Genomic DNA, 24,013 nt, shown 5'->3' on the forward strand with positions numbered 1-24,013 from the left:
AGGGCAGGGCCTGGTGTGAGGAAGTACTAAATGAGCGTTTACAATGTGTATTTTGCAAGTTGCTCACAGCCCCGTGGATGCTGTTCATGCCATTTCAGGATCTGGTCCTGCTCACTCTGGGCCACGTGGTTTATGTAGGAATCTCTCTAAAGTGGGGGGGCCTTGGGGAGTGACCTCTGGGTTGTTTAACAATGAAAGGCTTTTTATGAACGGGATAAGGGAGCCCATATTCGCGTGTCTCTGGAGGTTGGTGTCCTGCTCAGCCATACTCAGGGTATAGACTGTTCTTTCACTAGCTTTTCTGCCCAATTTCAGGCAATTTCTACTCACAGCTACCTTCTCTTGGAAGTAGGTTCGCTGCACTAGCCTGGAGCTATGAAACAGGATCAGTATTTATTAATCCATTGATTAACCAATCTGTCAACAAGCATTTGTGTGTTGTTTCCCACGTGCTTGGCACAGTGATAACTGCCCCCTTGAGGAAGCAAAGAAATAAAGGACAATGTATTGGACCTCAAGTTAGGGTCCCCCAATGACTAGTTGGCAAACGACTGTGGGATTTAGATGCAGACGACGTCAAAGTCATCCAAGCAGGATTTCAGTGGCTCCCAGTGACACATCCCGAGCAAGGAGGTACAGCACAGTCCCCATAATATTTTCTGACATAAGAGGGGATTAGGGATTAACTGTGCCCCATTGAAGGGACTGCAAGGAAAGGGAACACTGCAATTTGCAGTGTGAGAAAGATGAACAATAGTCTTAGGGAGACCACCTAACTGATGCCAAAGTCCATATTCATATACAAAAAGGATGTAAGAAGAATAGGGCATATGGCTAAGAAAATGAAGTCTGAAGGATAAATTCAAGAGTCAGCAAAGTAGCCAGCCAGATGGGGCTGGCATATGCCTTTAATCCCAGCACTAGGGAGACAGAGGCAGGTGGATCTCTGAGTTCGAGGCCAGCCTGGTCTTCCAGGATAGCCAAAGCAACACAGAGAAACTCTGTCTCGAAGCAAACAAGCAAACCAACAACCAACAACAGTGAAGAGTCTGCAATGTGGCACCTATAATAGAATACAAGCTGGCCATGAGCTCAGTGTTCTGGTCCATTTAGTGTAGGGATCAGAGGAGCAGGAAGGAGTTGAGAGAATTCTACCGCATACAGTAACAGATCAAACCTCAGCGTCTGCACCTTCTGCAAAGGCAAGAGAGTGTCAAGGATGAGTCGGTGGCTTTGTGATCAGATCAACTTTGGATTCGGTTCAACTCCATGTTTTAGAGATTTTGGCAAGTTTTGAAACACCCGTGACATTCAGTTTTTCTGCTTGTGGGATGAGAAATATGAGAAATGCCCCTGGTCTCTACCATTATTGCAAAGCTGTGGCAAACAGTACAGAGGAAGGGGAGGTGGACTCTGAGCCTCAGCATCTGCAAATGTCCCATCAACATTGGTGTACATTAACTGAGCATTGATTAGATTAAATGTGCACATTGTGACAGATGTCAGTATTGAAAAAGAAAATAGGTACATCTTCGGTCATCCTGAAGACACCACAGATAGATGTTGTGTCCCTTGCAGGGTGAACTGTGCCCAACATCTCCTGTCAGCCTTCTCTAGATGAGCTAAAACAGTGCTCTTTCTCACTGGGGTCAAGAAAGAGGAGTAGCGTTATTAGCTGTGTTCCCCTTCAGACTTTATCTGTCCCTCATTTTGAGGGGGAATCAAGTTACAATTGGGTAATAGACTAGATACCTTGTAGACCCATCTACACCCCTGGCTAGCATGTCATCAGCTTGGTCCACACCTCAAAGATGCTATTTCTCCTCCTCTTTCCTTCATGACCTAACCAAAGCCATGACCCCAGAAACCACAGGCTCTTGTCTATAACACAAAGGCCTCAAGCATGTACCAAAGCATCACCCTAAATCCCCTTGAGTTTTAAACACGTGAGTGCAGTATTAGGGTGATTCTTATGTTCTGATCTCGTCTACATCCTCTGAATTTGCTCCATTGCGGGAAGAGGGATGCCAAGTTCTCAGGACATTCTGACATCACGGATCTCTGCTTTATTTTCTCACAGGCCCATAACAGGTCCTTTTTGTGCATTGGTAGTTAACGCATTCTGGGTAAAAGGAGGGATGCAGGGATGCAGAGATTCAATTGTTTCTCCATGAAGATCATCTTGTCCTTGGACTTGAGGCCTCCAGACCTAGAGACAGGAAGGTGGCTGGACACTAAAAACTTTCCCAGATTTCTTGATCAGAAAGAGGCAGAAGAGAGTGCTCTGCAGAGGTAATTTTCTGACTCATGGAAGATCAATGAAGGAGGTGAAGTCCTTGTTTTGCAAGAATGGAGAAACAGCTAAATTACAAGCTTAAGTTCTGTAACATATTCACTGCAGTACAACACAAACCCCAGGGGAAGAATTCTCTAGGTGAGGGGGGCTTGCAAAACAAGGGATGAAACATCCGTGTACCTGGCTGAAATTCTTAATTTGAGAATGCAAAGAGTTTTTGCAGAGCCAGGCGTGCTGGTGGTATTTTGTGCTGGACCTGATATCTGGGCCTTTGTACTACATTGGTTTTTTTTTTTCCTTGATTTTTTTTTCAAATGAGATTATGCCATTTGTGTAAACTGATGTTTTTTCCATGTGACAGACAGTTCTATTAGCTGGTTACATTTCAACTGAGGGTGCCTTTTGGATGGAACAGATCCTTAACATCTATGAAGTTTGACGGCGTCCAGAGACCTTCACAGAGCCTCACGTTCACAAATGTGGAAACATTCACGCACACTCCCGGCTCAATCCCAAACCACATTCTCTCAAGTGTGGCCTCACAGCACAGGTTCACCACCGTTTCCACTGTAACCAGTTCATTCTGTCACATGATGATGAGTTTTCTTTCCCCCCACATAGAAATCAGTTATGATGGAAACAAGAACATTAAAAAAAAGTCACTTGTGGAAATTCTTGGAAGGCCATCAATGAATGGACAGTCACAGTGACAGAAGGAGCAGAGTCATTGTTCCACCTCACAACTAAGAGCATTAGCTTCAAATCCGGGCCTCTATACGCAACAGATGACTCTCTGTGAACGGGCCTTCATGCTTGCTCACAACTATTCTAAATGGAAGCCTGGTGGTGGTGGCGCACACCTTTCATCCCAGCACTCGGGAGGCAGATGGATTTCTGTGAGTTCGGGGCCAGCCTGGTCTACAAGAGCTAGTTCCAGGACATGCTCCAAAGCTATAGAGAAACCCTATCTCGAAAAACCAAAAACGAAGACATATCCTAATGGAGAAGTAAAATAATGGAGAATTAAGGTCTATAAGTACCACTGGCTTATTTCCATGTTTCATTTCCATGTTTTATTCTTAGGCTGCTCAGGTCAGAGGCTACTTACACAAGAGTGCCCTTCAGTGGAGCTTTGAGCAGAAGCAGGGACAGAAGCATCAACGAAAGTGATGCCTTCCTGAAGCCTTTCTTTATTCGTACGTTTGGGAAGGAACAGAGGATGCTTCTGGTAGACAGGGAGCCTTCTGATGTGCAAGGGGGGGCTCAGCCTCACATAGCTATCACTGGTTTGTGTTAGTCTCTTTTCCATTCAGACTTGAAGCAATGTTTAAGGAAACATGCATACAAAATAGGATGCTGAAAACCAGGATAGGAGACTCAGACCTAGAGAGGGAAGAAGACAAGCTCACCAGAGGCCTACGAAGGCCTGAATCCCATGATGAGTATTGCATTTGGCTAGGTTGTCTGGAAGCAAAGGTTAAAAAGGAAAGAAAGAATAAAAGCTTACCTTGAGGTAAAGTCACAATGTGGCGTCTGTGCAAAAGAGGTTCAATGACACAGTGGGCCACGCCCATTAGGCTTGAACTAAAGTAAGCTAAATTTCCACATCTAACCATTTTCAGTGTTGTCTGTTAAAGAGCCCAGATAAAACCAATAAAATTACTCCTGAGTTTCGCCTCCAGAAAAAGCCAAATAGTGATTACCATTAAGCTACGGGGAGGGCGAGAGGTGGATGGAGATGTAGGTGAAACAAAATGACAGAATGTTGCTAACTGCTAAGCTGGGCTGCGGCTGGGAGGTGGGGATTCGTATACCACTCTATTTACTTGGTGTTCAATTACATTTTTCGTGATAAAATATTATTAAGTGGCAGGAAGCATTTGTCGCCACAGAAGTCAAGTTAGCATATTATCTAAGAAAGGCTGTATTCCACTTAATAAAATTTTAAGATAAGTAGATAAAACCTTATTCTGGAATTCTTTGAAAATTGCTTTCCTGGGTTGTGGGGCACTTGCCGATGTTCAGAATCAGTTCCTAATCGCTGCAGACTTTGTATTCAAGCTAAGTACAGTCATTGATGTATTCAAGACAGGCCGGAGAGGAGAGAGAGAGAGAGACAAGGACAGATCCACGTACCTTCACTGCAGTTCTTTAGGGCAAAGAAGTCCACTGCAGACAAGCTTCGATTACCACTGGAGATGTATTCCAGGGCCACTCGGAATGGGTTCTCTGGGCGTCCGATTCTCCCATGCAGCACGGTCCAGCTGGATACATTGGAAGGCAGAGGAGGGAAGCATAGGAAAATAGTGATGAGAAGCCAGCCCAGCCTGCAGAGACAGTCACTCCTCTGCAGTGAGGTATCCCATTCTTCATGGGCACCAGGAGATGGAACCCCAAACAGTATTGAGGACAGTGACCCTGAGAGAAACATCTGTCTCATGTCTGTTCAGTGAACTCAGAAATCCCATTCTCAAACTCACTGTAGACAGTGGCATTTCCAAACAGTTGCAAATCTTTGACGTCATTCTGTAGCTAAACTCATAGAGGAAGGACATCCATCCATGAGATAACCCGGCAGCAGAGTCAAAGAACAGTTTCCCAAAGTTTACCAGCCTATTCATAATTATCAAGCAACACTTGGTTTTGGCCTGCCCAAAGTCTCATCATCCCCACGTTTGCTGTGCAGTTACTTATGGGAAGCTAGTGAGAATTACTTATTTACAGCTGCAAAATTAAAGTGCACCGAAGCATGTACTTTGGGGTAAAAGGCACCAAAGATTGACATGGACTTTGAGAAACAGTGCAAACAGAAGAAGACGGAAGCAGGCTTGATGGTGAGCTCTGCATCCGTCTGTGATCGCAGATGCTGACACCGCCAGAGAGCAGAGGATTAGCCACAGGAGCGTTCTTACACCATGTTCAGGCTATTAACCTCTTGGGACAGTCTCCTGTCACTTATGGGAACATCCGGTTTCCTTTTCAATAATGACAACATATATATATATATACCACACTATGTATCACAATATATACTACTATATACACATCACAATATATATCACTATATATCTATATCTACGTATACTATATATATGACTGAAGGAGAGAGAGAGAATGAGGAAAGGAGAGCACTTGTGTTCATTATAATTGCATATTTAAACAAATTTCTGTGAGGAATAGAAATTACCTGAATTATTATTTTTCTTTCTTTAAAGACAATTTTATTGGGGTATAATTGCACATTATAAATTGCTTGCACTGATACATAATTTGATAAATTAAAGCATATAAATTAGAGGTTTTTGACTTGGGTATATACCAAAAGATCATGACAGTATTCTATATTTCTCACTACCAGGGTGGGCTGAGGTATGGCAAGATTAAGGGTTTTTGTTGGGGGAAAGGGACTAAATTTTTGTTTGCAAATCTTTAATCCCTCACACCAAACTATAAAGGGATGGTCACTGCAAAAATAGCAAAATGAAATCAAACTAAGTCTCCAGCAATCCTGAAATTTCAGATAACTCAAGGCACCCGCTGTCTGGAGCCGGCCATAGGCACCACCTCAGTGGACAGCCTCGGCTGTGGATTACCCAAGCGGCCCCTCCCTCCATGTGCCTGTCTGTGACTGCACAGTGCCACCCAGGGCATGTCTGGAGGCGATGGACATGGATGAGGTTGTCGCTCACTGGTTGTGTTTTTAACACCGTGGGCATACGGTTGTGTTGAAGCTACCTGTGTAGTTACCTAAATCACTACAATCAAGGCCCAAGTGTGTGTCCAGTTAAATTCTGAAGCGTGCTCTCATTCGCTCCAATGAGGCTGAGGGTCCATTTCTGCATTTTCTTACTAATGTCCTACCTGTTCCTTCTTTTCTATCTTAGACATAGGTGTCTGTGTGGGTGCATTTAGGTGCATGTAAGGGCATGTAGGTGTGTGTGTGGGTCCGAGGTTGACGCTAGACATCTTCCTTAACCTCAGTTTTCAAGACAGGGCCTATCGCTGAACCTAGAGCTGGGCATTTTGACACCCATGTCCTGCTCTGGGAATCTGCCTGTTCCTGCTCAATTGCAATCATACACAGATGTCGCTTTCAGCTCTTATCCAAAGTTGGGCCCCTGTGGTTGCTTGGAAGGCATTTTTCCAACTGAGCCAGTTCCCCAGCCTGCCTTGGTTCACTGTTGGTAATAATGGTATTGCTTAAGGCAACATTGATCCTTCTTAAAGGTGTTTCCCAAGAGGCAGTTTTCTGTCTTGGGTCTCTGCAAGGCAGGGTTGTGAGGCATGAAGTGGATGTCTGTTGAAGGAAGTGGGGACTTTTGTTCTGTCTCTGTGCTTTGCTGTAGTTAATTCAGATCGCTAGAGTCAAGTCTTCAGCCATTTAATAAAAGTGGATTAAGTTTTCCCACAATAGATGCTGTAGAAGGGATTATTGCCGCTGTAAAGCTTCTTCTCTGTTACGGTACCCAGCAGGGTTTCCATCCCAAATAAAATCGGTGCAATTGAATAAGGAAAAGGAAGCTTTTCCGTTTAAATGTGGAACTGTCACAGAAAGAAATATTTGAAAGGAAAAAAATGTAACGAGGGGTTCTTAAGGAGAAGAAAAACAAATAAGCAGAGAATGCAGAATCTGCTGTGTTCTTCTGAAGCATAAAGGCCTCTGGGTTAGAGGAAAGACGGTCTTGAAAGGCGTGAGTCCTCCCCTCTTCTGCCCAAATCTCAGCTCTTTGCTCCGAGAATGATGGATTCTAATTCCAGGTACACAGTGGCCCTTGATCATGGTTTCCATTTGTGGATTGGCGCTCGCCCTCAGGATAAACGTGTCAGGAGTTTTAGGGATTAGTTTCTGAGTTACCGATGCAATAACTTCTGCTTGAAATTCTCTGGCCTTTCATAGTTTACTGCCACGACTCCAATAACTTTCAGAGCAGTTGCCAAACATGTATTTTTATATCCAGGGAAGCTGGGACTAGGAAAGAGCAAAGCTCGTACCCAGAGTCAGATCTGTTCAAGAGATGGCTCCAAAGCCCAGCGAGAACCGGATCTGGGCTCTCTTCTCTCTCTGCTTCCATCTTCTTGGCTTACCTCCCAGTGGTCACAAAACTGGCTCATTAGGACCCTGCTTCCCATGGTTTGACTGTTGGCAACTCGATTGATGCTGAAAGGGGAAAGGTTTTATTCTGACCTAGAATCTTCTGGAAGTAGATGTGCAACCATATCCACGTGCTGGGGATTGGCGACACTCTAGGACGGGAGCTGCAATCAATCAATCTGACAGTGTGGGCGTCCGCCTGGACTTTAGGAAGCCAGAGGATTGCATGGACAGCCCGTCACAACCCATTATCTTCCACACGTCTCTCTGGAACTCTCCAGTTCCCCCGTTCTGCCTCTGCCTCTCATTTGCCTGATGACTTTGAATGAGACACTTTGCTGAAAATGTCTAAAATTTTGCATGTTTTTCAACCAATTTTATTCTCAAGCAGAGAAAATGTTTCCAATTTGCATGACTCTTTTTTTTTTTTGAGGAAAACTCTGACCATTCACTTTTGCTTAGTGATTGCAACATGATGAATAAATTAGAGGCTATCAAAGACCCTCGAAATCAACCAAACAAATAAACACGAAAGCCAAGAGGGTTGGCTTATGAATACCAAGGTCTATTTCTAACCTGGAATAAAGAAGTCTTTGATTCTGGTTTGGGGCTTGTTTGGCCTTGGACAATTTTCCACACCTCCTCGGGTGTGAGTTTCTTCATTAGCAAAATGTAGCCATTGAGATGAAAGTTCCCTATGGGCCTTAATTGACTGCTGTTTGCCCATCTCTAGCATTTCACAGGAAGCCTGGTGACACAGCATCTTATGAAAACTTGGAAGCTGCAATTAACAAATAATATCTCACAGAGTTACTTTGGAGATGAGCGATCGGTCTTCAGTTACAGATCTATTTATGCAAAGAGGCCCTGTCTTGCTCTTGTAGAGAAATGGAGACCTGTTCAAGGTCACACACTGAGTTAACCAATAATAAATAGATTCAGTACTGCTCTTGGGTCCTGAGGCTCAGGGACAACATGGCCTATGAATCGGTATGCCCAGTCAATTGCATTTCCATCACTAAAATCACAGAGACAGAGAAGGGTATAGATACTGGCATTGCTCGAGGGGCCACTGGCATGACTTTTTAAGACTAGCTACTGGGAGTGGGGTGAGAAATCCATAGAAAAATACTAAGAAAATCTGATAGAGAAATGAAAGGAATTTCTCAACCAGGGTAGTCCCTGCATACTTAAAGGAAGCTGCCTGGCAACATCGGCTGTTGTGCAAGTTGCTGATGAGACTGAAGGGTTGGCCGCCCTCATTCAAGAGCATGGAGACACCAACTTACTTTAATCTCTGAATGCAGGGACGTTTTATGGCAGCACGTGAGGGCCATGGATGGCATTGGCAAGACAGAATGTATCTTTCTTTGTGTTCGTGCAGTGTCCTGGCATGCATGATACCAAAATCAGGCTTCCTTGTAAGAGGGAGGTCTCAAGTCCTCAAGCAAACTGTTCATAGGGAATGCTTTTCTGAGAAGGTTTCCACTGATGCAATGTGGCAGGCGGGGCCCAGACTCAGGTCTCAGCTTCACAGCCTATTAGCTATGCCACCTTAGTGATTTAACTTCTGTAGGTTTTGCTTCCCTAATTTTTAAGATAGAGGTCATACAACAAATTTAGGGTCATCTTGGGATATGAGGCAAGACTTCATCTCCACCAACCAAACAACCAATCAAGCATCTAGCCAGCCAGCCAGCCCAACCACCCAACTAACCAACCCATCCACCTGAAATGCCCAGCATAAGGTTAGGCCATAATGCCTGGCCTGTGAGATTATGTTGAGCATCTAAAAGACTCAGGCAAAGTAACAAGATGAGTTCTTGCCACACAGTAAGTCCTCAACAAGGGACTTATTCTTTTTTTAATTTATTTTGTATTTATGAGTGCTCTATTGACTTTTTGCCAAAGAGGGCATCAGATCCAACTACAGATGGTTGTGAACCACCATATGGTTGTTGGGATTTGAACTCAGGACTGCTGAAAGAGCAGCCAATGCTCTTAACCCTTGAGTCATCTCTCCAGCCCCCAAGGGATTTATTCTTAAAGAAGAGCACAACTTCCTTTATTGAGTCATATTGGTCCAGGTAAACATCTGCAGCTCAATTTCTTTATGAGACACAAGGTTGAAAGGATGGTGGATAAAAGAGAGAAGAGCATTTAGGATTTCTGAATTAACAACCACTGTATTTGTTTTTCTTTTCTGTTTTTTTTTCCTTTTATTTTTCAAGACAGCATTTCTCTGTGTAACAGCCGTGGCTGTCCTGGAACTCACTATGTAGACCAGGCTGGCCTTGAACTCACAGAGATCTGCCTGCCTCTGCTCCTGAGTGCTGGGATCAAAGATGAGCACCACCACACCTGACCGTGTATTTATTTAAAACAAGAAAACCTTAAGTGGGTCTTCATAACATAAACATAACTTTAAGAAATTATGTTGGAACATCCCTACAAGAAGATCTATTAGCCTTAGAGTACAGTAGCTGACCAATCATTTTCTCAGAGCTAGGAAAAGGCCCCCACATTTCAGACAAACCTCTGTTTCATCTTTGCAGCTTCCTGCAGCCTGGAAAAGGATGCTTGCTGCCTACTTCATGGTTAAAATTTGTCAGGGTGGCACCCATTCTTCAGGTGTTACTGGTGCATTATTACTCAAGTGTTTCAATATTGTGGGATCACTGAGAGTTTAGGATTTAAATTGCAGATGAGTAACTTATAGACTAGTGAGAAAAAATATATATCCCAAAGTTTATAATGAGTGGCAGGGCATCAGAGCTAAGTGAGTGGTATACTGATGCTCGGTGTTACATGGCAGGCAAAGGGGTAGCTCGGACTTCCTGACCAGAACAGGTACCCTTTGAGGTTGGGGTGGGAGAGTGCACAGGAACTGGGGGAAAGGGCAACGCAGACTGGCATGAGGACCTGGGCAGAAGCTGAGCAGAGATTTATGCTCTGTATACACAGTGGTCCAGTCTGGTGAGAGGGAATATTTATTTTTCATTGAACCCCACAGGGAGGATCCATGTGTCTCACTTCCCCTATTTTATTAATGGCAAGATGATGGATCCTTCACCATCGTGTCTTATGCAATGCAGACGCTCAGCCAATATTTGCTGAAGGAGAGGAGAAACAAGGGGACGTATTTCTATTAAATCTGACAATATTCTGACATTTTGGGGCAAAATTTATGCGGTAGTGGAGCTGAGTGAATCTAAAAATTCATGATCACTCACTAATGATAACCATCATCGCTACCCAAGTGATAATGATGCCCTTCCTATGAGGGGGCACCAAAAGATGGAGGCACCTGGGGGAGTAGGGTAATGCAGGGAGGGGGGTGGTACATAAAACCATATAGTTCATCAAGTAACTCATGGTAGCTGCATTTGCCAAGAGCCAATAAGAAGCAATCAGTGAATTATTCAGTCAAGACCTGGGGGCGTTTGAGTTCTCAAAGAGGGAAAATATAATCCCATCGGATGCACTAATACTCTCCACCTCACAGGTCAAGTCAATTGCAGCATTACCTGGCACAGCAGCACTGGCCACAATAGCAGCTGTGATCCGAAGACAAACAACTCCATTAACATTCACTGAAAGTCTATCCAGGCTCTGCTGGGGGCTGGAGTTTGCCACATAGGAAGTCTTTAAGACCATCATCTTATTCTGCCCTTCTAAACTCCTTGAGGTTGGAGCAGTCTAGCCAGATCTTTATTTCCGTTTCTAGCCTTGGAAAACATGGCTGGGGAGGTAGTGAAACTTGGCAATATGGCCATCATCATGCCCTGTATTGGCCCTGACAGCCACTCTGTTAGCTGGTAATGAGCCCTCTAGCTGGGATAGACAAAGTCATGAGACGAGTTGGGGTGGCAGAAGTTATCCGAATCATACAGGACTCCCTGGTGTGCTGCTGGTGGTTATGATTAGCAAGTGTGACCCTGTCACAGTTCGGGCTGCACACACGACATCCTTCTTCTGTGTTGTTGCTCAGACTCTCTCTCGGACGAGGGTCAACTCAGGTGTGAAGGTGTAAAGACGTGTTAGAAACGAGGAGCCCAGCCAGTGGGAGCTTGCCTAGATCAATATGAGGGGAATTGACGCCAGCTGAAGTTCTTCATCTCAAGCGGCAGGAAACACACACACACACACACACACACACCTACCTCTCAAATTTCCCTTCAAATATACTCTGTAGCCAGTAAAAACTATTCAACACGACTTAATATTTTCCCCCTTAAGTCGGCCTGCATTTAAAGAACTTGTGTGGAAGATGTGAGGAGGAACATGCCCAATCAGAGTAAATTCCGCTGGGCAGTCCTTTGTTGCTTATTCACTTTCTATGGTAATACCGTGTCTATGGCCTGTGGTCTTTCATCCCAGCAGCCTTGGCTTTGCTATTTGCTTGCCCTTTGCAATGTCCTAGAAGTTAGAGGAGGGAGTCAAGACAATGGCTTAGCTTACAAAGTACTTTTCTTTTTTTTTTTTTAATTTATTTATTTATTAAGGATTTCTGCCTCGTCCCCACAACCGCTTCCCATTTCCCTCCCCCTCCCCCGATCAAGTCCGTACTTTTCTAAGGACCCGAGTTTGATCCCCAGCACCCCTGTAGAATCAGGGTGCAGTCGTGTATGTCCCTAACCCCAGTGCCAGGGCTAGGGGCGTCTGAGGCGATGGATCTCTGAAGCTCACTGCTAAGTGGCCTAACCAAATTAGCAATTGAGAGACCCTGTCTCAAAAAGCGGAGAGCAACTGAGGAAGACGCATGAAATTGACCTCTGGCCTCCCTCCCTACATGTAAGCACACGTATAACATGCACCTGAAATATGTGTATACATACACACATTCAAAGCACACTGCACACACACATGCAGAGATAAGTTTGCTCTGGAGAGGACTGGGACTTGGTACTGCGTAGGGACTGAGAATGAGATTTCTGGTTCAGTCAGGATCTGAGTCCAGGTAAGGAAGGCCTGCTTACTGCTAACAGTGGCGCCAGGCTCTACAGAAGAGGGCTATCAACAGAAAGGGTGCCAAGGTAGGATGGGTTTGCTCTGGCTCCAGGTTGTCTTGGCTATGACTTAGCACTGGCAAGAAGCTTAATCTTAATATTATCAGAGCTGCTGAATACGTGATGGAATGAACCCGGGTTCTACCACCAAGCTACATGCCCAGCCTCTTTGAGATTCTTAGTTTGGCTTATTTTTAGCTTTTTTGGTTATTTTTCTCTCCCCTCCCCTCCATGCCCTCTTCCCTCTCCCCTTCTTCCCCCTCCTTCTCCCTCCTCTTCTTCTTCCCTCTTCCCTTTCCTCCCCCTTTTCTTCTCTCCTATTTCCTTATCACCCATTTTTCTTCCTTCCCACTCTTCCCATTTCCTACCTCCATTTAAGAAAAATGTATGGCTTAAGAACAGAAACTTTGAAGCCAGATTTTCTGATTTGTAATCTCATTTCTGCCTCTTACTGGCCATGTGACCTCAGGCCAGCAACCCAACCTCTCTGTGCCTGAATTTCCTAGTTGATATTGTAAGGGAAACTTGCAATAGAAGTGGTCTTAACTGGTCTCCATGTGACCAATTTGCCTGCTGGATTAGCATACACTACTTCTGCATTCAGTAAAACACTGTATGCCCTCGGAATGCTGTACGCAGTCACTAACGTTCATGCTGTTCTCAGTACCTAGCTCTCCCCTCTATTCCCATCACTTGAGTTATACACCCTCTGAGCATCGGTTATATCTGTCCAGACTTGTTAGAACTTCTTCATGCAGGTCAACTCATTAAAATGATGTAACAGACAGTAGAAAACTTTGGAAAGACCAGCTAAGTTACTACCAGCACCGCTGCCAAATTAAGTCTAAATAGGGCAACAGAAAAGACCGGGGGAAAATGTTTAAAATCCAGAGATCTTCAAAACCATTTTTTTTAAATCTTTTTCTCCTTTTGATAAACTGAGACTGAGCATCCCAGATGAAGGAAGGTGGCCCTAGTGTTGCTGATGGGAGAGACAATATGGAGCTCTGGTCACAGACGACCCTGGAAGAAGCAAAGGTGGTGGCCTCTATGCATCAGTGGGCAGAGGAGTCCACATTTGTTCCCTGTAAGCTAAAGTAAGACTTTTCAGGATCATATTTTCCCAGTATGGATCAACAACTATGGATCCCAATCTCACAATCTAGACGGGTTTTCCTGTACCTTAATTTGTAAAAAGGAACTACACAGAAGATTCAAAAAATGCTTTTCCTTCATTGAAGGGATGATGACCACTCAGACAAAGCAAACGTGACAGAAAATTTCAAACCGAGAGTAGTGAGCCTGAGATCCCTGAAGCCCTTCTCCCCCTGCATTTTGATTTAGGGCTCAAGCAAGCCCATATCCTCCATGTCCTTCAACATCTGTTGATGCCCCCATGGGGTTGCAGGGCTGGGTGGGACCCAGCTGGATTGGAGGCAGTGGACATGAGAGGAGAATGGGTTTGTTCTGCCCTGGCATCTCAGAAAGGACAGAGAATTCTAGGTGGGCACTGTGAGAGGGACTCACCAAGGTTTCCGACTCTACAGACGTAAAAAGCAGACTTTCTGGCAGGGTGGATGGTAGATTTTCTCTGAACAGAGTCAGGTTTGACCTTCTGCTTGCTTTTTAAATTCCTGCCCCAAGGTGGTATGGACATGTCACCCAGCTGTGGCCAGTAGGGGCATTAATTTGGTTCCTTGTTCTCTCTCTTCCTGCTAATTGTTGTTTAACATTCTTTGTTCTTTTCGAATTCAACCTTTTGTTTCAAGCCTGACCAATTCTGGTTATTACAGTTTGCTTTCATATACATCCACTCACGGAGAAGGATGAAGACAGCGTTGAAATACGAAGTGCCATTTCCGGAGTTTCCCTCCATCAGTCCACTCTGCCTCCAGCTCGAACCCCGAGTCCTAAGTGCAGTCAGGGCAGAAGCGGCCATCCTGGGCCACCACCTCCCAGCTCTTTCCCCAGGGTCACCAGCCTCAGCCTTGTATTGCTGCATGCTCTCTAAATGCTCCGAAGCCCAGCCTGCTCCCTGGAGAGGCACCTAAATGTCATCTGACGTGCTAACAGATTGATTGGTCTGAAGAAGAATTCGAGCCTCTGAGCCAAACAAAATGCCGATGGCTTTGCTCAGAGGCTCCCTGTCAGTCATAAATCTCTGGCGGAGTCAAACCAGTGTACTGAAACTTTACATGGCAGGTTGGCCTGGCTGTACACTGTGGTTCCTACAGGCAAAATCTGAGGCTGGAATCAGTGGGCAGCCACGGAAGGCCAGAGGGACCTGGGAGACATAGGGTAAGAAGAGCCTGAAGACTTTGTGCTACCTGAATCAATGTTGCTTTTGCAGGCTGTATCCATTGTGCACCTTTGGCAGCAGATGAGATGAGCGGAGGGGGACTGGAGTTCTCGGTACAGAGGATCTCACAAGCCCTACTGCCCAGGACAGATGTTAAGCACCATGGGCAATGATGTCATAGCAGGGCGGAGAGGTCAAAACTGTGGCCTGAGTTTTGGCTATCACCATATCTAATTCTCTTAATAGCCCAGCTCCATGGGACTGAGCTGTTTCTCAAAGACCGAGTCCCAGGGCTGCATGAAGCTCCTCTCTGTAGCCATTTCACAACTAAGGTCTGAAATGATGTTGAAGCTCAGGTGTAACCATGGCTCTCCAGGCCTCAGTCCTGCCCATTGCATCCTGTACATAACAAGGTACTTCATGCCGCTGTCCTTGATGCCAGAGTTGTTCTCTGTATCCACAGCCCCCTTTCTATGTCCTTGCCTACTGAACTGATCTTCACTTGCCAAGGCTTGCTTTGATGTCACACTAGGAACGAAGCTGCTGGGTTGGACCAGGCAACTGTTAGAAGGAGCAGTGGCAAGAGGTGCCCAGTTCTGCCCAGACCTCTTGGAAACGCTTCTTGAAGGTGGTGACACTTGTAATAACTGCTAGACTTCTCTTGCTCGCATTAGAGAGGGCAGGAAAGGTGCTGCCATTGGTTGGATTGTGCCCCTGTGCCTCCAATACAGATTGAAGCCATAAAGTCACCTGTTGTCACGCTACCATGTTGCTGTGGACACCCTGTCTGGAACCACAAGCCAAAAGCAAAGCCTTCTTCTAGAAGTTGCTTTTGGTGAAGCCACTGACACAGTCTAAGCACTTTGTGCTTCCCCAAGTATCTGCAGCTGCCTCTCAGGGGAGTAGTGTATACCAGCAGCACCTGCTGGGAGCCTCCTCTGTGCAGTGACACCAGGAGGTCCTTGCTAGTGACCCAGGGGATTAGTTACTCCTCCCTTTGCTGTGATGGAAACAACTGAAGAAAAGAAAGGATTATTTTGACTCTCAGATCCAGGCTACGGTCCATCACGGTTGATCAAGGGAAATGAATGAGTCATCTGGTCACACGGTGGCCACAGGCAGGAAACAGATCCTACAGTATGGGAGCGCTCAACTACCAGCTTTTTCTTTTGCTCTCAGTCCATGACCCCAGCCCATAGAATGACCCTGTTTGCATGTCAGATGGGTTTCCCCACCTCAGTGAACCTCATCCCAAAAATCTCTCACAACCATGCCCAGAGCCTTGTCACCTACGGATTTTAGAGCCTGTCAAGGTGACAATCAAACCCAGCCACCACACTTGGCATCACTGGCCCCTTTGACTTGCATAGGAACTCACACCTTTAAGCTCTGCTTGAAGCAGCTTGTGGAGTTTGGCCTTCAGGCAGCTAGTGTGTTAGCCGAGCAGGGGCTTTCTATAGCACAGAAAACAATAGCTTGAAAAGCCCTGACACTGCATCTTACCTGGGAGTTAAATTCCGGGCTGGAACTTATTCTACCAATGTTCACCTGAATTTAGACCAACTCAAAACATGACCTGGAACTAGTATAGGCTCCATGGGAAGACATGTACTCGAAGCAGAGGCGCATGGGGGAAAGATCAGGTTGGGCGGAAATGCCCAGGCACAGGGCCAACTCTGCCTTCTCTCTTCCGAGTTCAAGAGGACTTTGAGTATTTACAGTAAGAAATCCCTGAACATTCAGAATCCTTTGACACTGGACCTGGCCTTGGAAGCCAGAAGCCATTTTCCAGAAGATTCTGGCTTCTGGGTTTTGACTGGGTCAGCCCTTCAGCTTGGGAAATGGAACCATTGTGAAATGGAGCTCCCCATCTCCCTCTACTTGCTTTCCACGAGATGCTTGTAAACTGTCTGAGGGATGAGCTGCCTGCACACTCACTGTTTATAAATGTCACCCCGACCCCTCTGGGCCTGCAGTGCAGCGCTGTGAATAGCAATCTAAGCAGAAACCACCAAAGAGTCAATAATAATTGGTCCCTGAGGATGAGGGTACCATGATGTCTGTGGTGTTTGTAAAAGTACAGCATGGTGGTGGTGGGGGGGGGAGGGCTGGAGAGATGGCTCGGCTGTTCAAGGCTTGGCTCACAAACCCAAAATGCAAAAGTACAGCCTAGGTGTTTCATGTGTCCAGAGCTGACCCTTACTAGGGAAATTAGAGAGTTATAGATGGGGTGTGAGGAGCAGGGCGGAGCTTGAATAAGTGTGCCCATGAGCCTGTCAGTATGGTAGTGCATAGCAAAATGTAATATAACAAGAAATAAAGGAGCCATGTTAGCAGTGCCCCAGTAACTCATCTTGCATGCGCTGGGGCAACTGTGAAGATGCCCTTGCCTAGCCCATTGCCACATTCTCTGTTTTCGTTCAGTCCACTCAGAAGTCCGGGTTTTCAGTAGGCAGTGTCTGCAAAGCAGGAGGTCTCTCATGTCACTCTGGGGGGCTCTGACTGATGTCCGAGGGCACTTACTCACCCAGGTTGTCATTTCTCTTGGCTATCTCTACCCGATGGTGGCTCTGGATCATTGGCAGATGCACCCTCTGAGACTCGTTTTTTCCTTTTCGCCCCTTAGTCTCTTTAGTAAAGTCCTCTTTTCTTAATCATGGTCTTTGTCCCTCACCCAGCCCACTGTCTCCCAACAGAAGCAGATGTTTGGGGCCTACGACAAAACCTTCCCTGCAACTAGTGACTGGGATGCAGAGCTACACACTTCTGTTGTACAAACAGCCGCCACCAGATACAAAGCGCTCAGCGCAGCTCTGTGGTGGTACTGTTAGCTACTCCCATCCCTAGCATCCTGCCTGAGCCACTTTTGATGTAATAGCATCAGCTGCTCTTTGGGGAGCAAGGCAACAGCCTACTTTGGCTCTTCCATGGCAAGTAGGCCATTAGCAGGCTGTGGCTAAGTCTGTGGCCTCTCTCTGCCCTTGGTACTTGTGTTGGCGTGAATCCCTTTCCAACATCCCATGGCTCCCTCAGAAAGTACCCGATTTCCTCTCATCCCAGCCCCTGGCATTACGCTCCTCTATTGTTCTCCATGGAAGGATTTCCAGTATGCATTTTCATGCGCACAGCACGGTGCAGTTTTAAAAAATAAATATGGGTGAGCATGCACAACCTAACCCATCTGCTTCTTGCTTTCTACAAGGGACTGGGAAAGTGGAAGTGGATGGGAGCCTTTTCTCCAAATATACATGCTGGAGAAGGAAGACTTTTTCTGAGAATCCAGCACTTCTTGGTACGACTGCAGGGTAGACCTGGTGCCCTTTACCTACACAACTACAGCTTCCATGCTGATCTCCAAGCAGAGGTGACACAAGTTGAGTATTCAGATTGGCCGTGTCCCGGGAGGCCTCTGTGTGGAAATAATTGAAGTCTTTTAACTGAGGTGTCTAAGAGAGCGATTAAAAGGGAATTGCAATTATTGAGCCCAGAGGTAAAATTTCAGAACTGGCCCATAAATCCTGGTTTGACGTGAAATTTAAAACTCCCCAATGGTCTTCAATGCCGTATTAAAAGGGTTTTAATGTTAAGAAGTAGAAATAATGAATGATAATCAGAGTGTTGTTTCTGAGTGCAGGAGCAGGTGTAAGGGACAGGGTGATGGGGCAGCAGCAGGTTGTGTTGCTACATCCTTCACTTCGCAAGAGACCAGTGACTGAAGGAAAGGCAGACGTGATAGGTGGAGAGAGAATGACGAGCTGGCTGAATTATTCCCCAGTGAACTCTAGCCCAAGGTCTAGCAAAATCCGGAGGCAAAGTCTGTGCCTGGTATATGGACAGTCTATAAGGAGCAGGGTCCCCGGTGAGGGACTCACCGTCTGTTGCTATGGATTCTCTTGGCCCTTGGCATCTTCTGCACTTCTGCAGGCCAGCCTTGTTAGAGAATTGAGCCCTCTGAGTACATGTCTTGGTGTGAACTGACACTTATGTGTGGAGAAGCAGTGTGGCCTGGGGGAAAATCTGAGCTCCAAAGCCAGCTCCTTCATTGGGTAGGTGGCTTGGAACAAGTCACCTCCACCTCTTCACTTCTGGTACCACTATTGTAACCACGATGCATGCCTGGGGAGACTGACCAGAAGAATCCATTGAAAGCATGAATGATAACATGTTTCTATTGTTTTAACATCTCTTTTTTTTTAGTGCTTATTTAGGTGTGGCCATTCTCTCCTGGGTATATTTTTACCTCTTTTCCCTCAAAATTTCATGGCAAAATCTAGCTAGATGAATTCTTGCAGCTCCTGGGTACTAAAATGATGGTCTGACCAGGGCAGAAAATGCCCAGGCCATTTCTCGCTGGGATTTGGATTCCGTGCCTACAGGCTCTTAAAGCATTATCTGGCTCGGCAGCTCCAACCCACCATTGCTTTATTTCACATGGGAGCGTTTAGAATCTCTCTCCTCTCTGCCCCTCTCTAGGTCACCCCTCCACCCACCCCCAGTCCTTTTCACATCAACAGCTACCAAACTGGATGCGAGAGTTCCTGTGGCGTACGGTTCACAGCAGATGGTGATTTTGACCCTGAGTGCAGGACTATGACGCTTCCTGTAGAAACATTTAACTGCTGTGGTTTCTACAATATAATTCTGCCATTGTAGGATGGCTCGCCTGACAGCCATGAGATCCCAGCCGACTGTGCCTCCAGCGAAACACGATGCTGTGCAGACAGCTTCCGACCCGGAGCCTGTGATGCAAAAGCTACTGACTAGCCATTAGAAGTTGCTTCTGCTCCCATCTCAGTGAGCCCCCCCCCCCCCCCGAACCACAGAGAGCCTGATGTCAAGTGTTCTCTCATGTTTCTGTTAGAGATCCCTTCCAAATGGATAGATGCAGCTACTCTGTCTCTTTGCATACAAGTGTTCAATTTGTCAAGGGCACGTCCATCAGAATATTGAGGGAAAGACTGTCCAATAATTCCTCAATCAATATTCTGTGCTATCTCCTTCCCCTATCCTGATCAGCTCGTGGTTTTGGCTTTTTTTTTTCCTGAAATCGGGTATCATTCATTGTCTAGACTGGTCAGGAATTCATTTTGTGCCTTCACAATTCATAGCAATTCTACTGCTCCAGATTTCTGGTGCTGGAATTAGCTGTGAGTCACCAAGTCTAACGTTTTTTTCTTTAACTTTTAAAATTTTGTACAATTAGTTATTTGTTGTCTTATCTATTTGTGTGTGCGTGTGTATGTGTGTGCTCATACATGCACACACGTGCACCCACAATACATATATAGAGGTCAGAGGACAGTTTGTGGGAGCTGGTTTTTTTCTTCTACAATGTGGACTCCAGGAAGAGGACTCAGGTCATGTGTTGGTAGCAAGGGACTCTACCTACGGAACTGTGCCATCAGCCCAAGTCCAGCTTCTGAAGATGCCGAGAATGACTTGTTCTAGGCTAGCTATGGTTCACACTGTTATTCAGCAGTTTGTATGGGGTTTTATTGAAATTATACTTCTACTTTAAAATCAATTGATTGAATCCCAAAGTCAACAAAACCCTTTGAATGCGGAGATCTCTGTATTAAACACACAGTGCATTTGCTTCTAGGAGGGGATCTTCTAATCCTATTTCCCATTCTCCCTTAAACAAGAGCTTTTAAATACTTCTCAAAATAGAATAGCACAGGCTAGACTTATGTTAATGGTGGCTTTAAAGAATAATGGACATGGTCATCCAATGTGGAAAGAAAAAGGAACAATCCTCCTACAGCAAGGTGCCTAGGAGCAGGACAAAAAGAGAATACACCAAGGGTTCTACCCTCGAGGGGGAGCTGGTGTGAGGATAAGTGAGCAGCTTATGATTACCTTTGTGATGGCTTTGACCAAATACCTCACAGAAAGAAACCCAAAGGAGAAAAGACATTTCTAGACTGACTGCTTATGGGTATTCTGTCCATCATGGGAGAGAAGGCATAACTGACATCTGTGTGGAGAATACGGCCCACATTCAAGGCTGTCTTTTCTCTTCAGGTAAAACTGATTAGAAATACTTTCACAAACCTACCAAAAGGCGTGTCTTTCTAATTCCCTTGGCCTCTTGTTAAACCACTGACATCGCCCACCACAAGGAGTATGAAGTAAAAAGCAATTGAGTCTAGGCTATTTGCAACTTGTAAAGTTTAAATGTTGCAGACAGAGAAAATGGCAGATAAGTTGGAAGAGGAGTTAGTTCATGTTTAAAAAGAAAGAGACAATGTTACAAATCTGGGACTAAGTTTCAAAATAAGACTTTTCTTTCTGACAGCGCCCATTTAAAGGATGCGACTCCAGGACTCTTCCTTGAAGAGCATCTGCCGCCGTACACATTAATTAGCCAGCGACACATTTTCTTTGTTGTTCATTAAAGATTAATGAGAAGCAGAGCTTCAGGTCTCGTTCCATGGCGGAACCCTGAAGGGGTCATGTGAACCTTTCATAGCTTTTCTTCCTCAAGACTGATGAATAGCTTTTCAGGAGAACAGCAGCCGTCTGCCTTCTCACCTACAATATGTCTTTGGTGGAAACCAAGATGTTTCTGGCATGCTGTCTCCCACCTTCAGCTCGACTGCACATGCGTGAGAGGAGCGAGAACAGCTGTTGGGAGCCCTGCATCAGGCTGAGCGCATTTCATGCTGCGGTGATGGACAGTTTCAGCGGTGCGTGTCTCCCCACTCCGCGTTGCGGAGGAACATCAGGTATGCAGGTGCCAGTGTGCAAACACAGCAAGGTCTGGCCAATTTGGAGGCAGGCCCTTTCTTGCCAATTTATCTTGCTCTAACTGTTAAATTTTTCCCACCCTGCAGACAGCCACACTGGGGAGAAAGTTTATTTAACAAAGGAGATAAAAGGAAAACTAATGGAGGTTCAAATGCTTTGGGTTAAAAATAGCGGAGTTGGAGTAATGCAGACAAGAGGGATAAAAGAGATCTGGAATAATTAATGTCCTTCTGGAATTTAGGAGGCACTGGCCCTTTAAGATTAGTTCACACCAATAGATTCAGGCCGATTTATATCTTGCTTCTCAGAATGATGTCTGGTTTGGTTCAGTTTCTGCCCCCCCCCCCTTTTTGAGCCTGCATTTGGTACCTTTTAGCATCTTGTACAACACCGTGTACTCAGAAAAGCTCAGAGCCCATTAATAGTTGATGCTGATGATGCCAATAATCAGAGCTAGGAGCTATGATTGTATGATAAGCAAAGCATTTGAATAATTGCAGAACCAACAAAGCCCAGAGTGACACTTCTCCATCCCTGTCACTGATGAGCATGACCTTGGGACAAGTCGGCCACAAGATTCAAGACTGGGAAGGCTGGGCAGCCTCCCACAGCAAAGGCCAGAGGAACACATCATTCCACCATGCCTGCTGCCCTGTGTTTCCCCAAGCCCGACCTCTTAGAACCCCTGTGGTTAGCTTCCCATTTACACTTCTTCTAGGGAACCTCTCTACAGAGGGGCTCCATAGAACTGGAGAGGGGATGGGGACCTGTGAGGCTCTGAGAGAGCTATCACCTGCCTTCTTGGGCTTGGAGGCTTCGTGGCTCTAAATAGAAGCGTGGAAATCAATGTCTGTACTTTTCTTCTTGCAGAAACCCACATGGAACAGAGAGGACTCCGGTTCACCAAACTCCTCTACTAGGAAGTTAAAACAATCAGAACCGTCTGGAAAGAGTTGGCCTGAGTGGTGATTTGGAGGTAGCGCTTCCTGCTCTCATTCCATGGCTCGCGACTAGATTTTTTTTTATTTATTGGCTGTACCCATGGTGGCACATCTTGTTTTGTGTGACAGCTATGCACGCTACTTGGAGTGGGTGGATTCCTGGGTGGCTATAAATGTCCCTCAGCTTGCTGGCGAATATGCTGAACTGCCTAGAAGCTGCAACTTTCTGACGTGAGGCATCCCTGCATCTTCTTAACAGAGCGCGTTTCCTGCCAGTTTAACCAGCACCAAGCCAGTTTAACCATTAACAAACCTATGCATGGAATTCATCTCCTTCAGAAAGCCTGACACCTGGATTTGGAACCCCAAAATTGTTGCTCTTTGCAGAGACTTTAACTGAGCTCATATTAAGTGGCAGGCATGGCGTTAAGTACTTTATAGCCACTTCATGTGACTTCTACCAGAACCATATTGGGTAGATTGACCATGATGAGAAAACAGAGACAAGAAAGGTCGGGGTCTGGCTCAAGGCCACATTGCTAGTGGCAGTCTGAACTTAGGACTTAGACATGCCTGACTTCAAACCACTGCTTTGATTATCTCTCACACAGAACTAGACAAGCCCCTGGAGTCTCTGGCACTGTCCTTATGTATGAAATGAGGGAGGGGGTCTGGGGCTTGCTTTGAGGCTCAGTTCTCATATGCTGTGGGTCAGCAGCCCAGCTCACTTTTTATCTAATCCAGTAGCATCTTCCGCTCCACAGGCCCAGGGCTCAGCCCTCTTCCTGCTGGATCACAGTGTTGCCTTTGAGTTTCATCTCCAGCGTTTCGCCTGGCAAACTATGTGCTTTCAGTTCACTATCGGGAACCAAACAGGAGTCATTCCCTAGGGCGATGGTTTAAAACTAAAATATCAAGGAATTCTAGAGCCCTCAGGCATAAAACGATTCATAATCAAGGTCAGAGGAGAAGAGAGAGTGGGATCTAGGATGGAACTTGGGAAGCTCCCAAAGACACATAGTAACCAGGAAAGTCTCCCTCTCCCCGAACTTGACAGATTAGCACGGAAGTGAGTCAGGAAGAGCAATGAGCCATTTGCCAGTCAAGATGTGCCAGTGAATTAGGAGTATAAAACACCCCCTCTGTCTCTCTGTCTGTCTATCTTGTCTGTCTCTGTCTCTGTCTCTGTCGCTCTCTCTCTCTCATTTTTTAAGGAGACAACTTTTTCCCTTACCATCCTCCTTCAGCTAAGAGGCATTTTTTTTTCCCCAAAGTCTGGGGTTAGAGAACTCTCAAGGAGTTCTCTACAGTCTCTCATCAAATACCCTTCGGGAAGCAGCAATACTGGTATTCTGATTTGGGAAACTGTCGAATCATGACATGCGTTAGTGACTTTGGCCATCACGTTTCATCTTTCTGGTTCTTCATGCTGTTCTTAAGGGGGAAGGGTACCCTGATGAGAACATCTCCCTCTGTGAATTGTGTACTAAGAAGAGACAGGCGCTGTGGAGGCAGACAGTCCTCTCTGAGATTGCCGCCATGGCTGATGGCTCTTATGAAGAGCTCAGGTTTTGAGAGCCATCCCCAAAGAAGCCGGCACTGAGTCTGTGAGAGGGCATACGTTTT

At 45.8% G+C, this 24,013-nt stretch overlaps 1 protein-coding gene across 1 annotated transcript in view; it reads right to left on the reverse strand.

Moving 5' to 3' along the window:
• Alk (ALK receptor tyrosine kinase) overlaps positions 1-24,013 on the reverse strand; it is a 737,647-nt gene that overhangs the window by 185,718 nt on the left and 527,916 nt on the right. Inside the window, exon 5 of the mRNA XM_041630919.1 lies at positions 4,433-4,560. Coding sequence (XP_041486853.1) covers positions 4,433-4,560 — 128 coding nt within the window. The remainder of the gene's footprint in view (positions 1-4,432; positions 4,561-24,013) is intronic.

This window comes from Microtus oregoni, unplaced genomic scaffold (genome assembly GCF_018167655.1).
Source record: "Microtus oregoni isolate MIOR12 unplaced genomic scaffold, Mior012 000036F_ref0000092, whole genome shotgun sequence".
Classification (NCBI taxonomy): domain Eukaryota; kingdom Metazoa; phylum Chordata; class Mammalia; order Rodentia; family Cricetidae; genus Microtus; species Microtus oregoni.